This window comes from Bos indicus, chromosome 13, assembly GCF_029378745.1.
Source record: "Bos indicus isolate NIAB-ARS_2022 breed Sahiwal x Tharparkar chromosome 13, NIAB-ARS_B.indTharparkar_mat_pri_1.0, whole genome shotgun sequence".
In the NCBI taxonomy this organism is placed as follows: domain Eukaryota; kingdom Metazoa; phylum Chordata; class Mammalia; order Artiodactyla; family Bovidae; genus Bos; species Bos indicus.
Window position 1 is genome coordinate 10,716,290 of NC_091772.1, and position 17,486 is coordinate 10,733,775.

The 17,486-nt window shown below is 41.3% G+C and overlaps 1 protein-coding gene across 1 annotated transcript in view; it reads left to right on the forward strand.

Moving 5' to 3' along the window:
• Positions 1 to 17,486, forward strand: part of LOC109567584 (ankyrin repeat domain-containing protein 26-like) — a 78,248-nt gene that overhangs the window by 35,562 nt on the left and 25,200 nt on the right. The window contains exons 11-15 of the mRNA XM_070801936.1: positions 1,095 to 1,191; positions 1,795 to 2,025; positions 4,429 to 4,457; positions 4,545 to 4,617; positions 14,335 to 14,417. Coding sequence (XP_070658037.1) covers positions 1,095 to 1,191; positions 1,795 to 2,025; positions 4,429 to 4,457; positions 4,545 to 4,617; positions 14,335 to 14,417 — 513 coding nt within the window. The remainder of the gene's footprint in view (positions 1 to 1,094; positions 1,192 to 1,794; positions 2,026 to 4,428; positions 4,458 to 4,544; positions 4,618 to 14,334; positions 14,418 to 17,486) is intronic.

The following is a 17,486-nucleotide window of genomic DNA, read 5'->3' on the forward strand; positions in this document are numbered from 1 at the left end:
ACCACTTCTTCATCCATTCATCTGTCAATGGCCATCTAGGTTGCTTCCATGTTCTAGCTATCATAAACAGCACTGCAGTGAACATCAGGGTGCATGTGTCTTTGTCCATTTTGGTTTCCACAGGGTGTACTCCTGGGAGTGGGATTGCTGGGGCATATGGTGGTTTTACTCCTAACTTCTTAAGGAAGCTGCATACCGTCTTCCATAGTGGTTGTATCAATTTACCTTGCCACCAGCAGTGCAAGAGGGTTCCCTTTCCCCCACACCCTCTCTGGCATTCATTGTTTGTAGACTTTCTGATGATGGCCATTCTGACTGGTGTGAGGTGGTATCTCGTTGTGGCTGAGTAGTGAAGAATCTGCCTTCAGTGGGAGACCTGGATTTCCTCCCTGAGTCGAGAAGGAGGCCATGACAACCCACTCCAGTATTCTTGCCTGGAGAATCCAATGGACAGGGAAGCCTGGAAGGCTTCAGTCTTAGGGTGGCACAGAGTTGAACATGACTGAAGCTACTAAGCAGCACCAGAGGTAGCAGACTTTTGGATGATGGCCATTCTGCCTGGTGTGAGGTGGTATCTCACTGTAGTTTTGATTTTCATTTCTATTTTGGTTTTTTACCAAATTGACGTTGACAAGATAGTGCTTGAAGCTTGAAAATATTACTACATTTGGATTGTCAAGTTGATCTGCAAGGAACATTTCAAGAGAAGCAAAAGCATGGGAAATAGTAATAAATATGTGGGGCTAAAATAACAGCAGTTAGCTTTAGTGATGTTTTAGTAAGTGCAAACCATTTTGGATAGGTTAAGTAGCACGTGCAGAGTACCTTTATGGCCGCCATACTTGAAGTACCATAAAGTAACGGTGCCCTGTTTGAAGGTGGCAGCTATGGAAGGAGATAAGAAGGGCCTGGTCTCTTAGATGTGGCAGCCACTGCTTGGTGATGCAGCACCATGTTTGAATTCAGCATCCTGGTTCTGTCACATAGCAACTGTGGGATCTTGGCAACCCTGTCTTAACCAGGTTAAAACTAGGGTATTTCTTCAAAAGGGATTAGGAACTCTTCATGCAACTCAGTGTTATCATTCATTCTAGCAGAGTATCTCTGAGATCCTTCCACAGAAGTATGTGGATTATTTACCTGGAACTGCTGGTCAAAGAGGAAAAAAGACATTAAATGGACAAGTAGAAGGTAAGAACTGTGTTTTACAGAAAAGTCATTTGACAGAACGTTGATTGAAAATGGGAATGCTGATACATTCTAATAGGCAAAGAAAATCACCTGTCAGATGGGTAGTGAGAAAAAAGATGAGAAAAGGAGGGCAATTATGCATCTTATCAGGTGTCTACCACAGAGTACATTGAGAATCCAGTTTAAGGAGCTAAATTATTAGTTCTTAGACTTACTTCGTGGTCCAATGTTTAAGACTTTGTCCGGTTAAGACTGTCCAATGCAGGTGGTGCAGTTTCAATCCCTGCTCAGGGAATTAAGATTCCATGTGACACACGACCAAAACCAAATGATTAGTTCTGTTTCAAGATACTCTACGACCTAAGGAAGGTCAAGAAATAAGAAGCAAGAGGGAATGATGGATAAGAGAGACAGAGGGTACAGGAAGGAAATGAAGAAAAGGAAGCACAGGTCTGTGGGGGAAGGGGGCAATAAATAATGAAGGTCTTTAGATAAAGGGAGAGTATTTGACACGGACGATGAATTCAAAGCGAGCTTCTGGCACCAAAGCTTATCAGAGAAGAACAGCAAAGTTCTCACCTCTTCCTGTTTACTTGTTATTAGGAAGACGTTCAGAACTGCGGTCCCTGGGCATGCAGAGCAGTGTGTCATCCTCTGCCCGGAAGCATGGACATAGGTGCTCAGCTGTAATGTGTGCAAATTGGTGTCATATGAAATGTTGCTGCTTTCCAGCATGGTGTCACATGGGACTAAAGAGAACTGGAAAGAAGGAGAGAGCAGGGGGCGTGATGGGGAGACCAAGGAACCACAGCCTCAGAGAGAGTCCACTGGAAGGTTTCCAACTTCTAATGCCATTTCAGTTTGGGGGGACGTGTTCATGTGAGGAAACAGAGGCTGAGATTTCAGGAGAATGAATTAAGTTGAAGTCATGTAGAAGCAGACTCCGTGTAGACCAGTGTTTCTCAAATTTTAATTAGTCGCTTGGGGACCATGTGTGAAGTGCACATGCTGAGCAGGAGGTCTGAGGTTCTGTGTTCCTAACAAGCTCTCTGAGTAGCAAGGGTGTAGCCGTGCATATAGAGAAATCTGGAAGAAGAGCATTGGATAGTGCAGGACAGAACAGGATCAAGGAAAAGCAGTATTTTGTGTTTCTTTCTGAGCGTGTTTATAGCCAGAGGGAAGCAAAGAGATGAAGTAGCAGTTATAGGTGTAAGATACCATTGCTAAGCAAAGAGGGAGAAAGAAATGGTAGGTGTCAGGGAACGTTTAACTTTAGGACTCCTGTATGTTGTTTTCTGTTTCTCATGAACCCTCTGTTCCTTATCAGTTCCTGGTATACAGGAACGAGTGGAGCGGCACGCTGTTCCCAGGACTGAGGTCATGGGACGGAATGCATACGTGGATCTCCTTCAGTACCTTCTACCCTATAGTGTTTAGTCACGACCCTCTTACTCAAGATATGGATTGTCTTCTGGCCTTGAGACGATTATTATTCTTTGTTATTCCCTTGGTAACGGTTGTTATACATCTGGTTTTTGTTCTTTCCTCAACTTTATTTTTTTGCCTAAACCTTCCTTCTATAACAATATGTAAACTCACACAAACATGAATAATGCACCCTTGTTCCACTAGAGACTTGGGTCCCCCGTGTCCTTCTTTCTCTCTCTGGCTAGGTCTTTGGAGTATGGAGTCCTGCCAAGCTCACTTTCCTGCCCGGGCTTTCAAGACTTCCTTGAGAAGGATGCCCTGTGTCTTAGTGAGCGGTATTAGCCCTATTCTAGGGCTTTATTGGTTTTCCACATAACCCAGGGAATATTAGTCTCTCTCTTTTGCTTTCTTTTCGTTGACTCTGGTCCACCAGGCCCCAGTCTGTAAAGAAGACCACAGGTAGGGATGATCCATAGAAAGGATGTCAAGGGGGAAGATTTAAGTCCACAGATCTAGAGATTACCATTTAGAGAGGAGAGAATCTAGTGAAAGGACAAAGGGAGGAAAGGAAGGCCGTAGGGAGGGGAGTTTGGAGTTGATGAGGACACTTGAGAGAGCTCCTTCTAGATGACTTCAGTGTATTTACCCTGAAAAAAGATAAGATCATTATTGCTCCAGAGAATCCTGGAGCTGGGAGGGGGTGCTAGAAGTGGGGGAAACTGCAGCCCCTCTGAGAAACTCTTAGGCATCAAAGATATATGTTGTACTGGTATTTGTTATTCAAATTAGATTAATTTGTAAAAGGAGGCATTGACTTTTTTTTTTTATAAAGATAGCTGATTCTTTGAAAGTTGTTTCATAGAAATCCTTTGAAGCATTAACATGATATACCAAACTAAACTAAATTTTGAAGCCAAACAGATCAATAGGGTTCATTCCCTAAATGTAGAAATACTTTTAATAAATACTACACTGATTTTGAAACATGCAAGATTTTTAATTTCTAATAATTCTGTGGCAATTAAATATATTATTTCCTTTTTGATAATTATATTTAAATATTGAGAATTTATTACACATTATTTCCTAGATGTGTCTTATATACCTTCCTGCATGAGTGGATTGAGAAACTTTAAGATGGCTAGACTAGAGGAGACAAGACAAGTAGGCATTCCAGTAGCCCACACGGATATGGGAAAATAATGAATATTTTTATGAGCCATTTTTCTACAAGTGTATATCCAGGCTAATCAGTTCATTACTCTGTCTTTGATGAGAAATGAATTATACATTCTGGTGAACTGTCATCCCAGCTGTGCACTTCTTAAATGACTGGACAGATTGAAGAACATGATAAATACTTATCGCATAATGGTGGAAATGATAACTGCTGTGTTGCATTCAAGATGTGCTGTTGCATTTTATCATCAGCTTTCACGTTTATCTTCTTGGGTTCATGACTTGCTCCTCTGATTCAGATCCACTTTCTCCTCATCAGTCAGCACATTCACATTGGTCTGTGTGCACTTTAATGTTTTATAAAGCCATTGAAAATGTAATGTTACTTTTGAAATCTTAACTGCATGTTTTGGTGAACCTGTATTCCTATTTTTTCTTCACTATCTTTAGTGGATTCCTATGTCTGTCTTACCAGTGTCCTAAGATCCCCCTAAAAACAAGACACTAAAACTGAATGTATTCAGTGCCAAGGCTGAGTGCGAGGATTCTGCTCGGTACTAACTCTGCATGAATGTACAGCTGGCTTTCATGTTTACATGTAATTAACTCTGTGTCCCTTTTTCCTCTTAGAGTCTCCTGGGAAATATCCTAACGTGAAGGTAAAAACTTTTATAATTTTATCTGAACTGTGGATTGTCTCCTATGTACATTATTTAGTAATCAACTTGTTTCCAAACCCCATTCAGCCAGCAGTCAGAATGAAAGATTCTGTTCCTAATAACACAGTCAGAATGAAGGATTTCCAAACATCCATTTCAGGTAAATTTTGCAGTACACAGTTAACTCTGGAAAGAGGGACACTGAACTATTTGAAATGCTCAGTCTTCATGCTTTTAACATTTTCTTTGCAAATTTAATTGAAGAATTGGACATACATAAGGCAATGTTATTGTTGATACCTGTGATTTGAAACAAAAGATACAAGCATAAGAACAAGAATTTTTTAAAATATAAGCTTCAACTCAAGACGTTTCTGTATACGTTTCGACACTCTGAAGTTCTCAGTTTGGAATCTCTATAATTCTCAGGAAATCTTAGAGGTTAAATTTTAGACTCTAAGTTTTTTCCAGTGCCCCAAATGCTTGTTTGAACTCTAACCTTTCCCTTGAGTAAAACTTCACTTGCTAATATGTCAGTTGTATTTCAGCTTGTAATTATTTCATTATAATGTTGTTACACAGATGAATGTAGGCCAATCAGATATTTTCATTAGCAGACTATGTGTGTGTGTGCATTTGTGTGTGCGTGCATTTGTGTGTGTGTGTGTGTGTGTGTGTGTGTGTGGTGTCTTTGATTATTAGAAGTAGGGGAAGTAATCATACTTTAATGACTATTTGATAGACATAATCTTTTGAAACAGTGATTCTGACAGTTGTTGGCTTTAGGATCCTATTATACTTCTAAAAATTATTGAGAATTCCAAGGAACTTTTGTTTCTGTCTGTTGGTGTTTACTATATGGAAGTTCAGTTGAGTTCAGTCGCTCAGTCGTGTCCGACTCTTTGCGACCCCATGGACTACAGCACACCAGGCTTCGCTGTCTATCAGAACTCCTGGAGTTTACTCAGACTCAAGTCCATCGACTGGGTGATGCCATCCAACCATCTCATCCTTTGTCTTCCCCTTTTCCTCCTGCCTTCAGTCTTTGCCAGCATCAGGGTCTTTTCCAGTGAGTCAGTTCTTCACATCAGGTGCCCAAAGTATTGCAGTTTCAGCTTCAGCATCAGGACTGAATTCCCTTTGGATGGACTGGTTGGATCTCCTTGTAGCCCAAGGGACTCTCAAGAGTCTTCTCCAACACTACACTTCAAAAGCATCAATTCTTTGGTGTGCAGTTTTCTGTACAGTCCAACTCTCACATATATACATGACCACTGGAAAAACCATAGCTTTGACGAGACAGACCAATGTTGGCAAAGTAATGTGTCTGCTTTTTAATATGCTGTCAAGGTTGGTCATAGCTTTTCTTCCAAGGACCAAGGGTCTTTTAATTTCATGGGTGCAGTCACCGTCTGCAATGATTTTGGAGCCCCCCCAAATAAAGCCTGTCACTGTTTCCATTCTTTCCCCATCTATTTGCCACGAAGGAATGGGACCGGATGCATTGCTTAGTTTTTTGAATGTTGAGTTTTAAACCAACTTGTTCACTCTCCTCTTTCACTTTCATCCAAAGGCTCTTTAGTTCTTCAATTTCTACTATAAGGGTGGTGTTATCTGTATATCTGTGGTTATTGATATTTCTCCCGGCTATCTTGATTTCAGCTTGTGCTTCACCCAGCCTGGAATTTTGCATGATGTACTCTGTGTATAAGTTAAATAAGCAGGGTGACAATATACAGCCTTGACGTACTCCTTTCCCTATTTGGAATCAGTCTGTTGTTCCATGTCTAGTTCTAACTGTTGCTTCTTGCCCTGCATACAGATTTCTCAGGAGGTAGGTCAGGTGGTCTGGTATTCTCATCTCTTTAAGAATTTTCCAGTTTGTTGTGATCCACAGAGTTAAAAGCTTTGGGGTGGTCAATAAAGCAGAAGTAGATGTTTTTCTGGAACTCTTGCTTTTTTGATGATCCAGTGGATGTTGTCAGTTTGATCTCTGGTTCCTCTGCCTTTTCTAAATCCAGCTTGAATATCTGGAAGTTCATGTTTCATGTGCTATGGAGGGATGGCCTGGAGAATTTTGAGTATTACTTTGCTAGCGTGTGAGATGAGTGCAGTTGTGCGGTAGTCTGAGCATTCTTTGGCATTGCCTTTCGTTGGGATTGGAATGAAAACTGACCATTTCCAGTCCTGTAGCCACTGCTGAGATTTCCAGATTTGCTGGCATATTGAGTGCAGCACTTTCATAGCATCATCTGTTAGGATTTGAAATAGCTCAACTGCAATTCTATCACCTCCACTAGCTTTATTCGTAGTGATGCTTCCTAAGACCCACTTGACTTCACATTCCAGGATGTCTGGCTCTAAGTAAAGGATCACACCATCGTGCTTATCTGGATCATGAAGATCTTTTCTACATAGTTTTTTTGTGTGTGTTCCTACCCCCTCTTCTTAATATCTTCTGCATCTGTAGTTGCTGCTGCTGCTAAGTCGCTTCAGTTGTGTCCGACTCTGTGTGACCCCACAGACGGCAGCCCACCAGGCTCCCCCGTCCCTGGGATTCTCCACGCAAGAACACTGGAGTGGTTTTCCATTTCCTTCTCCAGTGCATGAAAGTCAAAAGTGAAAGTGAAGTCACTCAGTCCTGTCCGGCTCTGTGCGACCGCATGGACTGTAGCCCACCAGGCTCCTCCATCCATGGGATTTTCCACGCAAGAGTACTGGAGTGGGGTGCCATTGCCTTCTCCGTCTGCATCTGTTAGGTCCATACTATTTCTTTCCTTTATTGTGCCCATTTTTGCATGAAATGGTCCCTTGGTATCTCTTACTTTCCTGAGGAGATCTCTAGTCTTTCCCGTTCTATTATTTTCCTCTATTTCTTTGCACTGATCACGGAGAAAGGTTTCCTTATCTCTCCTTGCTATTCTTTGCAACTCTGCATTCAAATGGGTATATCTTTCCTGTTCTCCCTTGCCTTTAGCTTCTCTTCTTTTCTCAGCTATTTGTAAGGCCTGGTCAGACAACCATTTTGCCTTTTTCATTTCTTTTTCTCTGGGATGGTCTTGATCACTGCATTCTGTACAATGTTAGGAATCTCCATCCATAGATCTTCAGGCATTCTGTCTATCAAAACTAATCCTTTGAGTCTATTTGCCACACCCACTGTATAATCCTAAGGGATTTGATTTAGGTCATAGATGGATGGTCTAGTGGTTTTCCCTACTTTCTTCAGTTTAAGTCTGAGTTTGGCAATAAGGAGTTCATGATGTAAGCCACAGTCAGCTCCTGGTCTTGTTTTTGCTGACTGTATAGAGCATCTCCAAAGAATAGAATAGAATAGGCTGCAAAGAATAGAATCAGTCTGATTTCATCATTGACCATCTGGTGATGTCCATGTGTAGAGTCTTCTCTTGTGTTGTTGGAAGAGGGTGTTTGCTATGACAAGTACGTTCTCTTGGCAAAGCTCTGTTCACCTTTGTCCTGCTTCATTCTGTACTCCAAGGCCAAATTTACCTGTTACTCCAGGTATCTCGTGAATTCCTACTTGTACATTCGAGTCCCCTATATTGAAAAGAACATTTTTTTGGTGTTAGTTCTAGAAGGTCTTGTAGGTCATCATAGAACCATTCAACTTCAGCTTGTTCAGTGTTACTGGTCAGAGCATAGACTTGCATTACTGTGATATTGAATGGTTTGCCTTGGAAACGAACAGAGATCATTCTGTCATTTTTGAGATTGCATCCAAGCACCGCATTTGGGACTCTTGTTGACTGTGATGGCTACACCATTTCCTCTAAGGGATTCTTGCCCACAGTAGTAGACATAATGGTCTTCTAAGTTAAATTCACCCATCCAGTCCATTTGGGGGCTTCCCTGGTAGCTCAGTCGGTAAAGAATCTACCTGCCGTGCAGGAGACCCAAGTTTGAATCCTGGGTCAGGAAGATCTCCTGGGGAAGGAAATGGCAACCCACTCCAGCATTCTTGCTTGGAAAATCCTATCACCAGAGGAGTCTGGCGAGCTACAAATAGCCCATGGGCTCAGGAGCGTCGGACAGGACTACGGACTAAACCACAAACCAGTCCATTTTAGTTCACTGGTTCCCAAAATGTTGATGTTCACTCTCGTCATCTCCTGCTTGACCGCTTCCAATTTGCCTTGATTCATGGACCTAACATTCCAGGTTCCTATGCAGTATTGCTCTTTACAGCCTTGGACTGGACTCCCATCATCAGTCACATCCACAGCTAGGTGTTGTTTTCACTTTGGCTCGATCTCTTCATTCTTTCTGGATTTATTTCCCCACCGATCTCTAATAGCATATTGGACACCTACTGACCTGGGGAGTTCATTTTTCAGTGTCCTATCTTTTTGCCTTTTCATACTGTTCATGGGGTTCTCAAGGCAAAAATACTGAAGTGGTTTGCCATTCCCTTCTCCAGTGGACCATGTTTTGTCAGAACGTTCCAGCATGACCCGTCTGTCTTGGATGGCCCTTCACGGCATGGCTTGCTCATAATTCCACTGAGTTAGACAAGTCTATGGTCCATGTGATCAGTTTGGTTAGTTTTCTGTGATTGTGGTTTTCAGTCTGTCTGCCCTCTGATGGATAAGGAAAAGAGGCTTATGGAAACTTCCTGATGGGAGAGACTGGCTGAGGGGGAAACTGGGTCTTGTTCTGATGGGCTGGGCCATGCTCAGTAAATCTTTAATCAGACTTTCTGTTGATGGGTGGGGCTGTGTTCCCTCCCTGTTGTTTGACCTGAGGCCAAACTATGGTGGAGGTAATGAAGATAATGGCACCTCCTTCAACAGGTCCCATGCATGCACTGCTGCACTCAGTGCCCCTGACCCTGCAGCAGGCCACTGCCAACCCTTGCCTCAGCCAGAGACTCCTGGAAAATAAAACTAAAAAACGTAAAAATACAGGCACACACAATCATAATGGCTAATTCCATTAGTCATTGGAGTTCTGATATCACATATCCTGTCTCTGGAGAACTCCTGTGTGCACTCAGAACATAATTGAGCATGGAAGAAACGTTTAGAGTTGTTGTGAAAAGAGTTTTGACCTCTTGGATCCCCTGGCCCAGTGGGTCTCTGGACTTCAGGGATTCTCAGGGCATACTACAGAACCACCATTTTAAACCATTGGCATGGTTGGATGTGAAATGATAAAGGGACCCTTGTGTTGACATGGGTTTAAAGTTTCATTTTTGCATTTCTTGCTTGTTTCTTTGATTTCTCTTAAGAAATTTAGACCTGAGAGTTCCTTTTTTTTTTTTTTAAGCAAATATTTCTGTGTTTCGTTCATTCTTCCCTCATGGTGCTCTGTGCTCTTTAGATCCAGTGTGGTCCTAGACTTATCCTATTTTCACGTGGAAACAATTAGTCACCCACAAGACTATCATGTCTCATATAAGTTTATGATGTCTATCCAGGGCTTAAAAAATGAGTTCTGAAGATATTGATAATTTGAGGAAAGACACCTCATTGTAATTAAAGAAGTTGTCATTGGTGGTGGTGTTCAGTTGCTAAGTTGGGTCCAACTCTTTGTGAGCCCATGGACTGCAGCACGCTAGGCCTCCCTGTGCCTCCTCGTCTCCCGGAGTTTGCCCGAGTTCATATCCATTCATCAGCGATGCTATCCCACCGTCTCATCCTCTGCCATTCCCTTCTCCTCCTGCCCTCAATCTTTCCCAGCATCAGCGTCTTTTCCAGTGATTCAGCTCTTCACATCAGGTGCCCAAAGTATTGGAGCTTTAGTTTCAGCATCAGTTCTTCCAGTGAATATTCAGCATTGATTTCTTTTAGGATTGATTGGTTTGATCTCTTTGGTGTCCAAGGGACTCTCAGATGTCTTCTCTAGCACCACTCTTTGAAAGCATCAATTCTTTGGTGCTCAGCCTTCTTTATGGTCCAACTCTCACATCTGTACATGACTAACGAAGAAACCATGGCTTTGGCTGTATGGACCTTTGTCAGCAAAGTGATGTCTTTGCTTTGTATGTTGTCTAGGTTTGTAACATTAATTAAAGTAGTAGCATTCATTAAAAGTGTTTTTAAAACCACGGTCTCTAGAGCACACAGTATTATAAGGCATAATTAAGTGTAAAAGAAGGTAGATATACATTTTCTTAATAATATATTTGTATGTTGAAAAATAGTCCTGTATGGGTGTAAGAGTTGGAGTATAAAGAAAGCTGAACGCAGAAGAATTGATGCTTTTGAACTGTAGTGTTGGAGAAGACTCTTGAGAGTCCCTTGGACTGCAAGGACATCCAACCAGTCCATCCTAAAGGAAATCAGTCCTGGGTGTTCATTGGAAGGACTGATGTTGAAGCTCAATATTTTGGCCACCTGATGTGAAGAGCTGACTCATTTGAAAAGACCCTGATGTTGGGAAAGATTGAGGGCAGGAGGAGAAGGGAACAACAGAGGATGAGATGGTTGGATGGAATCACTGACACAATAGACATGAGTTTGGGTAGACTCCAGGAGTTCAAAGATGAAGACTGCAGTGGTGTTCCCAGTAGGGAATTACTGACTCAGTCAGCTATGCAAGTTGGAGCTGCCAGGAAACAGGAAGCAAAGAAGGTAATGCAGAAGCCCAGAGCACTCAGCTTTGGGCCACCTGGGCACAGCCTTATCGTCCTTCTGATGGTTCCAAATTAGATTTTGTGGCAAAGTCTACCTTGTGCTGACTCCTTTTATGCAACCTGCAGCCAATCAGCACCTCTTAGCAAGGTGTTTGCATTCTCCCTCTGATCATAGTAATACAATAAATAACAAAGAGAGTTAGGAAAAAGTAAGTTCGTTCAGGCTGGTATTTAGCATATACCTGAAAGTGGGTAGCAGGATTATGTTTAGAACTCTGGGACTAGTTGGGAGACTAGGTAGCCATCTACAGACTGCCTTCTCGAAATGGAACTTTGTAGCAATGTTTTTATATGGCTGTCAATTCATAAGCATTAGTTATGATTATATTCAGTAGAACTGCAAAAGCAACTCTGATACCAAATACTAAAATATTTCTTGTGTTTTCTGTGACTTTGTATTTTTTAGAATTGGCTTTCCCAGTGGGAATGGGAGTCATGGGAAATTTGCTACCTAGTACCTCCTTCTCAGCTGTGTCCACATAGTATATCGACTTGTTTTAGTATTTGTAATGAATTAAGAGTTCACAAGGGAGGTTGGTATAAAGGAGTGCTGTATCATTGAAAAGCAGTATATAGCAAGTCAATTCTGATTCTACTAGGACGCCCAGTCTATTGAGTAACCACATCTAATAATGTGTTGTCCATAAATACTAATTAATTTAGCACCCTTAATCAGTCATATGGTCAGGGCTATGGTAAGAAATCATCCAGTGTTTCTTTTTTCATTCCTGTACTTTTTTCTTTTCTATCCTCACCTTGCATTTACAGAATATTCTCAGTTATCTCCTAGAATAGTGACTACAGGCTCTAAACTCAACATGTTTGTCTTTTTTTCTTTTAATCTATACAACTGAGTCTTTGCTCTTGTTTTTCCATGAGCTTGGTAGGTCCGGGAAAAACAAATTCAAATAAAATGCCTACACGAGTCCCTTCAACACTGGACGATGTGAGGTAGGAAAACTACAAAATAGATAGAAGCCACTTCAGTCAGTTCATGTTGATCATTTTCTTCTCAGTCAATACATTTTATAAAACAACGAGCAGTACCTACTCCTTCAGGGTCCCTGGATTTGTACATTCATTGGTTTCTTAAAGATTTATTCTATACTGTACCCTGAAAGTTTTATATCCTAAATATTTCTGTAAACACTCCCTCAGTTCAGGCCTGTGTCACCTTTTTGTTCCCAGTATTAATGCCTTCAGATTTGTCTTCCTCCGGTTATTCGTGTGCCTTTCAGATTCCTCCCTCCCATGGTGTTTAGAGTCACCAATCTCAAAAGCACATGTGACCATGAGGCACTCTGAGTCACGTTAATGTCTAGACCTCTTAAAGCACCGCTGATGCTCTCACAGTCTGACTTCTGCCTGACCCTCTGTCTCTAGCCCTTTCAGTCCTTTGCTCTAGAATTCTGAACTGCTGCTGGCGCCCTCGTCACTTGTCCCTGTTGTTGTTCAGTCGCTCAGTCCTGTCTGATTCTATGCGGCCCCATGGACCGCAGCACACCAGGCTTCCCTGTCCTTCACCATCTCCCAGCGCTTGCTCAACTCACGTTCATGGAGCCGGTGATGCCATCCAAACATCTCATCCTCTGTCATCCCCTTTTCCTCCCGACTTCAACCTTTCCCAGCATCAGGTTTCTAATGAGTCAGCTCTTCGAATCCAGTGGCCGAAGTACTGGAGCTTCAGTGCCAGCGTCAGGCTTTCCAATGAATGTTCAGAACTGATTTTGTTTAGGATTGACTGGTTGGATCTCCCTGCAGTCCAAGGGACTGTCATGAGTCTTTTCGAACACCACAGTTGAAAAGCATCAGTTCTTCGGTGCTCAGTCTTCTTTTTGGTCCAACTCTCACATCCATACATGACTACTGTAAAAGCCTTTGCTTTGACTAGACGGATCTTTGTCAGCAAAGTAACGTCTTTGCTTTTTGATACGCTAAGTTTGTCATATCTTTTCTTCCAATGAGCAAGTGTCCTTTAATTTCACGACTGCAGTCACCATCTGCATTTCTTTTGGAGCCCAAGAGAATAAAGTCTGTTTCTGTTCTCATTGTTTCCTATCTCTTTGCCACGAAGTGATGGAACCGGATGCCATGACCTTCGTCAGTCCCATCCCTTCACTTTGGACAGATATCTACCCTGTGGTGTGTGTGCTTCTCTCCCCATCTTGCTACAGCCTGAAATGCTCTCCCTCTCGTGCCCTCTGTTCCCTTGAACTGTGTAAGTCTGCACTCAGGCATTATCTCTAGAAAAGCCATCCCTGACACCTTTTTCTACATTTTTCGTTAAACTCCAGTGTCTAGTACTGAGTGGAAACCTGAGAAATAATGATTGAATAAGAGAAACTGGGGCCCTGTATCAACCTAGAGGGATGGGATGGGGAGGGAGATGAGAAGGAGGTTCAAAAGGGGCGATATATGTGTACCTATGGCTCATTCATGTTGAGGTTTGGCAGAAAACAACAAAATTCTGTAAAGCAGTTATCCTTCAATAAAAAAAATAAATTAAAAAAAAATGCTGTATATACTGAGGTGACTTTTAAGAGCTTGTCCTCTGCAGTCTAGGAGCCAAGAGGAGAGACATGTAAAGAAATAATTTACGGTCCAGATCTATATCTATCACTAGGAAAATCTAGAAAGATACACTAGAAAAATCTTTAAAGTACTAAGGTAGCTACAAGGAAAGGCATACCTCTTTATCAGGGGAAAGATGGCAGTAATTAAAGACAACTTCACAAAGCAGGTTGAGCCTTAAAAGATGAAAAGTAATTTGTCAGAAGAGTAGAGGGAAGCCTTTCAGATGAAGGAACTGATAAAAGCTAAAAAGTAAGAGGAATTTTGTAAACCATGAATAATGTTGCAGTTGATGCTTGGCACATTGTTAAAAAGGTCTGTTATGAAATAGAGAAGAGAATATATGGTGACTTTATATGTCTGTCCTGTATTTTGTTTGGTTTCTGATTGTTTTGTTCACTGATGTTTGGATCAATCTGTGACTGAATCTTTGAGCTGTTTGTGTGTCGGTAACCTGGTGACATCTGGTATTTCCCAAATGGTTTGTTGAAGTTTTTAGGTCATTGGAAGTAGTTCTTAAAGAAGTAAATATTCAGCTGAAGATTAAGATTGATTTAATCTGTCATTTCATACAATATTTTAGATCTGTGTTTTAAATGAGGATTATGTCTTTTATCTAAACATTCTAAGTAATTTTAACTAAACATGCAGATCTGTCAAGAGAACGAGACTTGGAAATGATAACAGAGGAAAAACAAGAAAAACTTGATGAAGATGAGAATAACCATGCACAGGTATATAAAACTGTAAATTTCAATTTCTGGTGTAGTACTGTATGAGAAAATGTGTACCAAACAAGGCAAGTTAGAATGGAAAGATAAGTTAAAACCCATCACAAATGAGTTAAAGTGGAAGTTCAGTAAAATTTTGTGAGGAATACCAAATTACTGCTTCTCATGAGGAAGATCCACTATGTGATAAGCCTTAAGAAGGAACAAACCAAAAGGAAATATCTCCTAATCTCACAAATAATATACCTGATTGTGAGGAAAAAGATGCATTTGGAGTATCTGTCTTACTAGTATTCCAAGCATTTCCTGAACAAAAAGAACCCAGTCTCAAAAATGTTTTTCTGTGGTCTGTAAACTCTGGGTCCCTTGGATAGACTTGTTGTTCATCTTCAAAGCTTTGTTTCCCTGAAAATAAAGTAGACTTTGAAAATTATCAACTAGACACTGAACATGTGTTTATGAAAATTGAGCAGAGTTTTTATAATGATACAGAAAATAAAAAAGTAGGGGAGCCAGTAGTTACATTCGAAGTGAAAGACCAAGAGATTGATATGCAAATGTCACAAAATGAGGCAATATCCCACTAATCAGAAATTAGACACGGGACAGGCATGTCAGTCTAGTCTGTGGCTTGTCTACTCTGTTAAGATGAAACATATAATTCAAATAAAAATTCACGTTCCCCTTGCTGTTGTTAAAATACTGATCTGAAAAATAAAGCAATACAGGACTGGTTCCAGAAGCCACTGCATGCGGATAATTGCAGCGCTAGTGACAATAAAAGCATGGAACCCGAATTAGAAAATGGGAATTCTTCTCCACCTAATAGTCATGGCGCATCTGCAGCGTATGTAAATGAAGGATTAGAGAAGGATATACAGAGGTTTAAGAAGGAAATAGACATGTTACAAGTAGAGTTGCTGGCTCTGGAAAAAGAGAAAAATTCAACTTCCAAAAGAGATGCGGGCTCATTTATTCTTGTTTTGGTTTTTCTCTTTCTTGATGATTTGGTCCCTTTTGATTTTATACTAACGAATAAAGCGGGGTCATCCAAAGAGGTAATTGTGTAGAAATCGATTATTATCTCAATAACAGGAATTCAGGAAACTATTTTCATGGCTTTTGTCCTTCAGTCAATTCTAATATCTAATTGTTCTCCATCAGTCTTCATATCGAAGGCAATGGCACCCCACTCCAGTACTCTTGCCTGGAAAATCCCATGGACGGAGGAGCCTGGTAGGCTGCAGTCCATGGGGTCGCTAAGTGTCGGACACGACTGAGCAACTTCACTTTCACTTTTCACTTTCATGCATTGGAGAAGGAAATGGCAACCCACTCCAGTGTTCTTGCCTGGAGAATCCCAGGGACGGGGGAGCCTGGTGGGTACCGTCTATGGGGTCACAGAGTCGTACATGACTAAAGCGACTTAGCAGTAGCAGCAGTCTTCATATGGACTGGGAAACTCATTTAGCTATGTACCACGTGGTCTTCTGAGCCAGAATAAGCACCAAGGAAATTGCTTAAGAAGAATAATCAGCTAGGGTTTTGTGCCTTTTTTTCCCCTTTAACTCTGTTGGGTTAAATATGTTATATTTCCATAGAATGGGAAGAAAGCACTCACTGAGAGATGGGACATGAACATGTGTTCCCTCTAATCTCTTCATTGTGGTTGAATACGTGTGATCTTCTCTGCTTTCTGCAATCACTGGGCACTTAGATTTCCAGCATGGCCACTTCAGGATCTTTTTAATAACAAATACATGTGCTCCCACATACGCTTTAATCAGCACTCTCAAATGTTTCTTTTGAGACAGACATTTCCATTATGTTGTTTACTAAAATGTAGAAGTTTTGACATGTGTGATTTTGTTACATAGGTTGTGTGTGTGTGTGTGAGAAAGTTGCTCAGTCAGGTCCAACTCTTTGTGAACCCTTGGACTGTAGCCTGCCAGGCTCCTCTGTCCATGGAATTCCCCAGGCCAGAAAGAATATCAGAGTGGCTAGCTGTTCCCTTCTCCAGGGGATCTTCCTAACCCAGGGATCAAACCCAGGTCTCCTGCATTGAAGGTGGATTCTTTAATGTTTGAGCCACCAGGGAAGCCCATAGGTTAGTATAAACCCTGAGCAAAAAAGGAAAAAAAAAAAAAAAAAAATTAAGTGTTTACCTACAAAGGAGAAGACTGAGTTCTGAGATGCTGTGAGATTTTTCTTCTTCAGTAATAGGTTTTGAAAAATTGTTTTTGCTCTTTTGTGTAAGAGGTGCTTTGACTGAGTTTGAACAACAGACAAAAAGACAAAAACAAAAACAAACAAACAAAAAAACAACTCCTCTATGTGTTCTCCTGTTAAAAAAAAAAAAAGGAGATGATCCCTACCCACAACTAAGACATTGAGTTACTGTGCCAAAGTCATGCTTTTAACTTACCTGATTAATCTGATGAATTCATTTGGTAATACATAACATTCAACGTTCCAGAATTGTATCATCTCTTTTGGTGCCATAAAATGCTAGGGAGTGCCAGTTTAGGGGCCTTAAACAAAACCTTGAACGTTTTTTGACTTTATTGCTGTTTTTGGTAAATAGTGGGGCAATGCTGCTGCTGCTACTGCTAAGTCGCTTCAGTCGTGTCTGACTCTGTGCGACCCCATAGACAGCAGCCCAGCAGGCTCCCCCATCCTTAGGATTCTCCAGGCAAGAACACTGGAGTGGGTTGCCATTTCCTTCTCTACTAGGTAATTATATCTATACCCTCTAGCTGTAAGGTTTGACGGTTATTGCATGTGGAATTTAGAAGCATTACTTATATTCCAGAATTCCACACTAACTAACAACTCCTCAGTTTCATTCTGCTCCTTGTGTTTTGGTAAACTCTGGTTCATTTAATTTCATGAACACCGTCACTTTTTTGCTATCTCCCAGATCCAAGTGAAAAAAGAATTGTAAAAGGCAGAGGGGAAAGAATAGCTTTAGTGCAGAGAAGAATGTTTCCTTTCTGAGGCACGAAGGTGTCACATCCTCTCCATCTGGCTATTTAATGGAAAATCCAGGTGGTAAAGACCAAAGAGGACAGA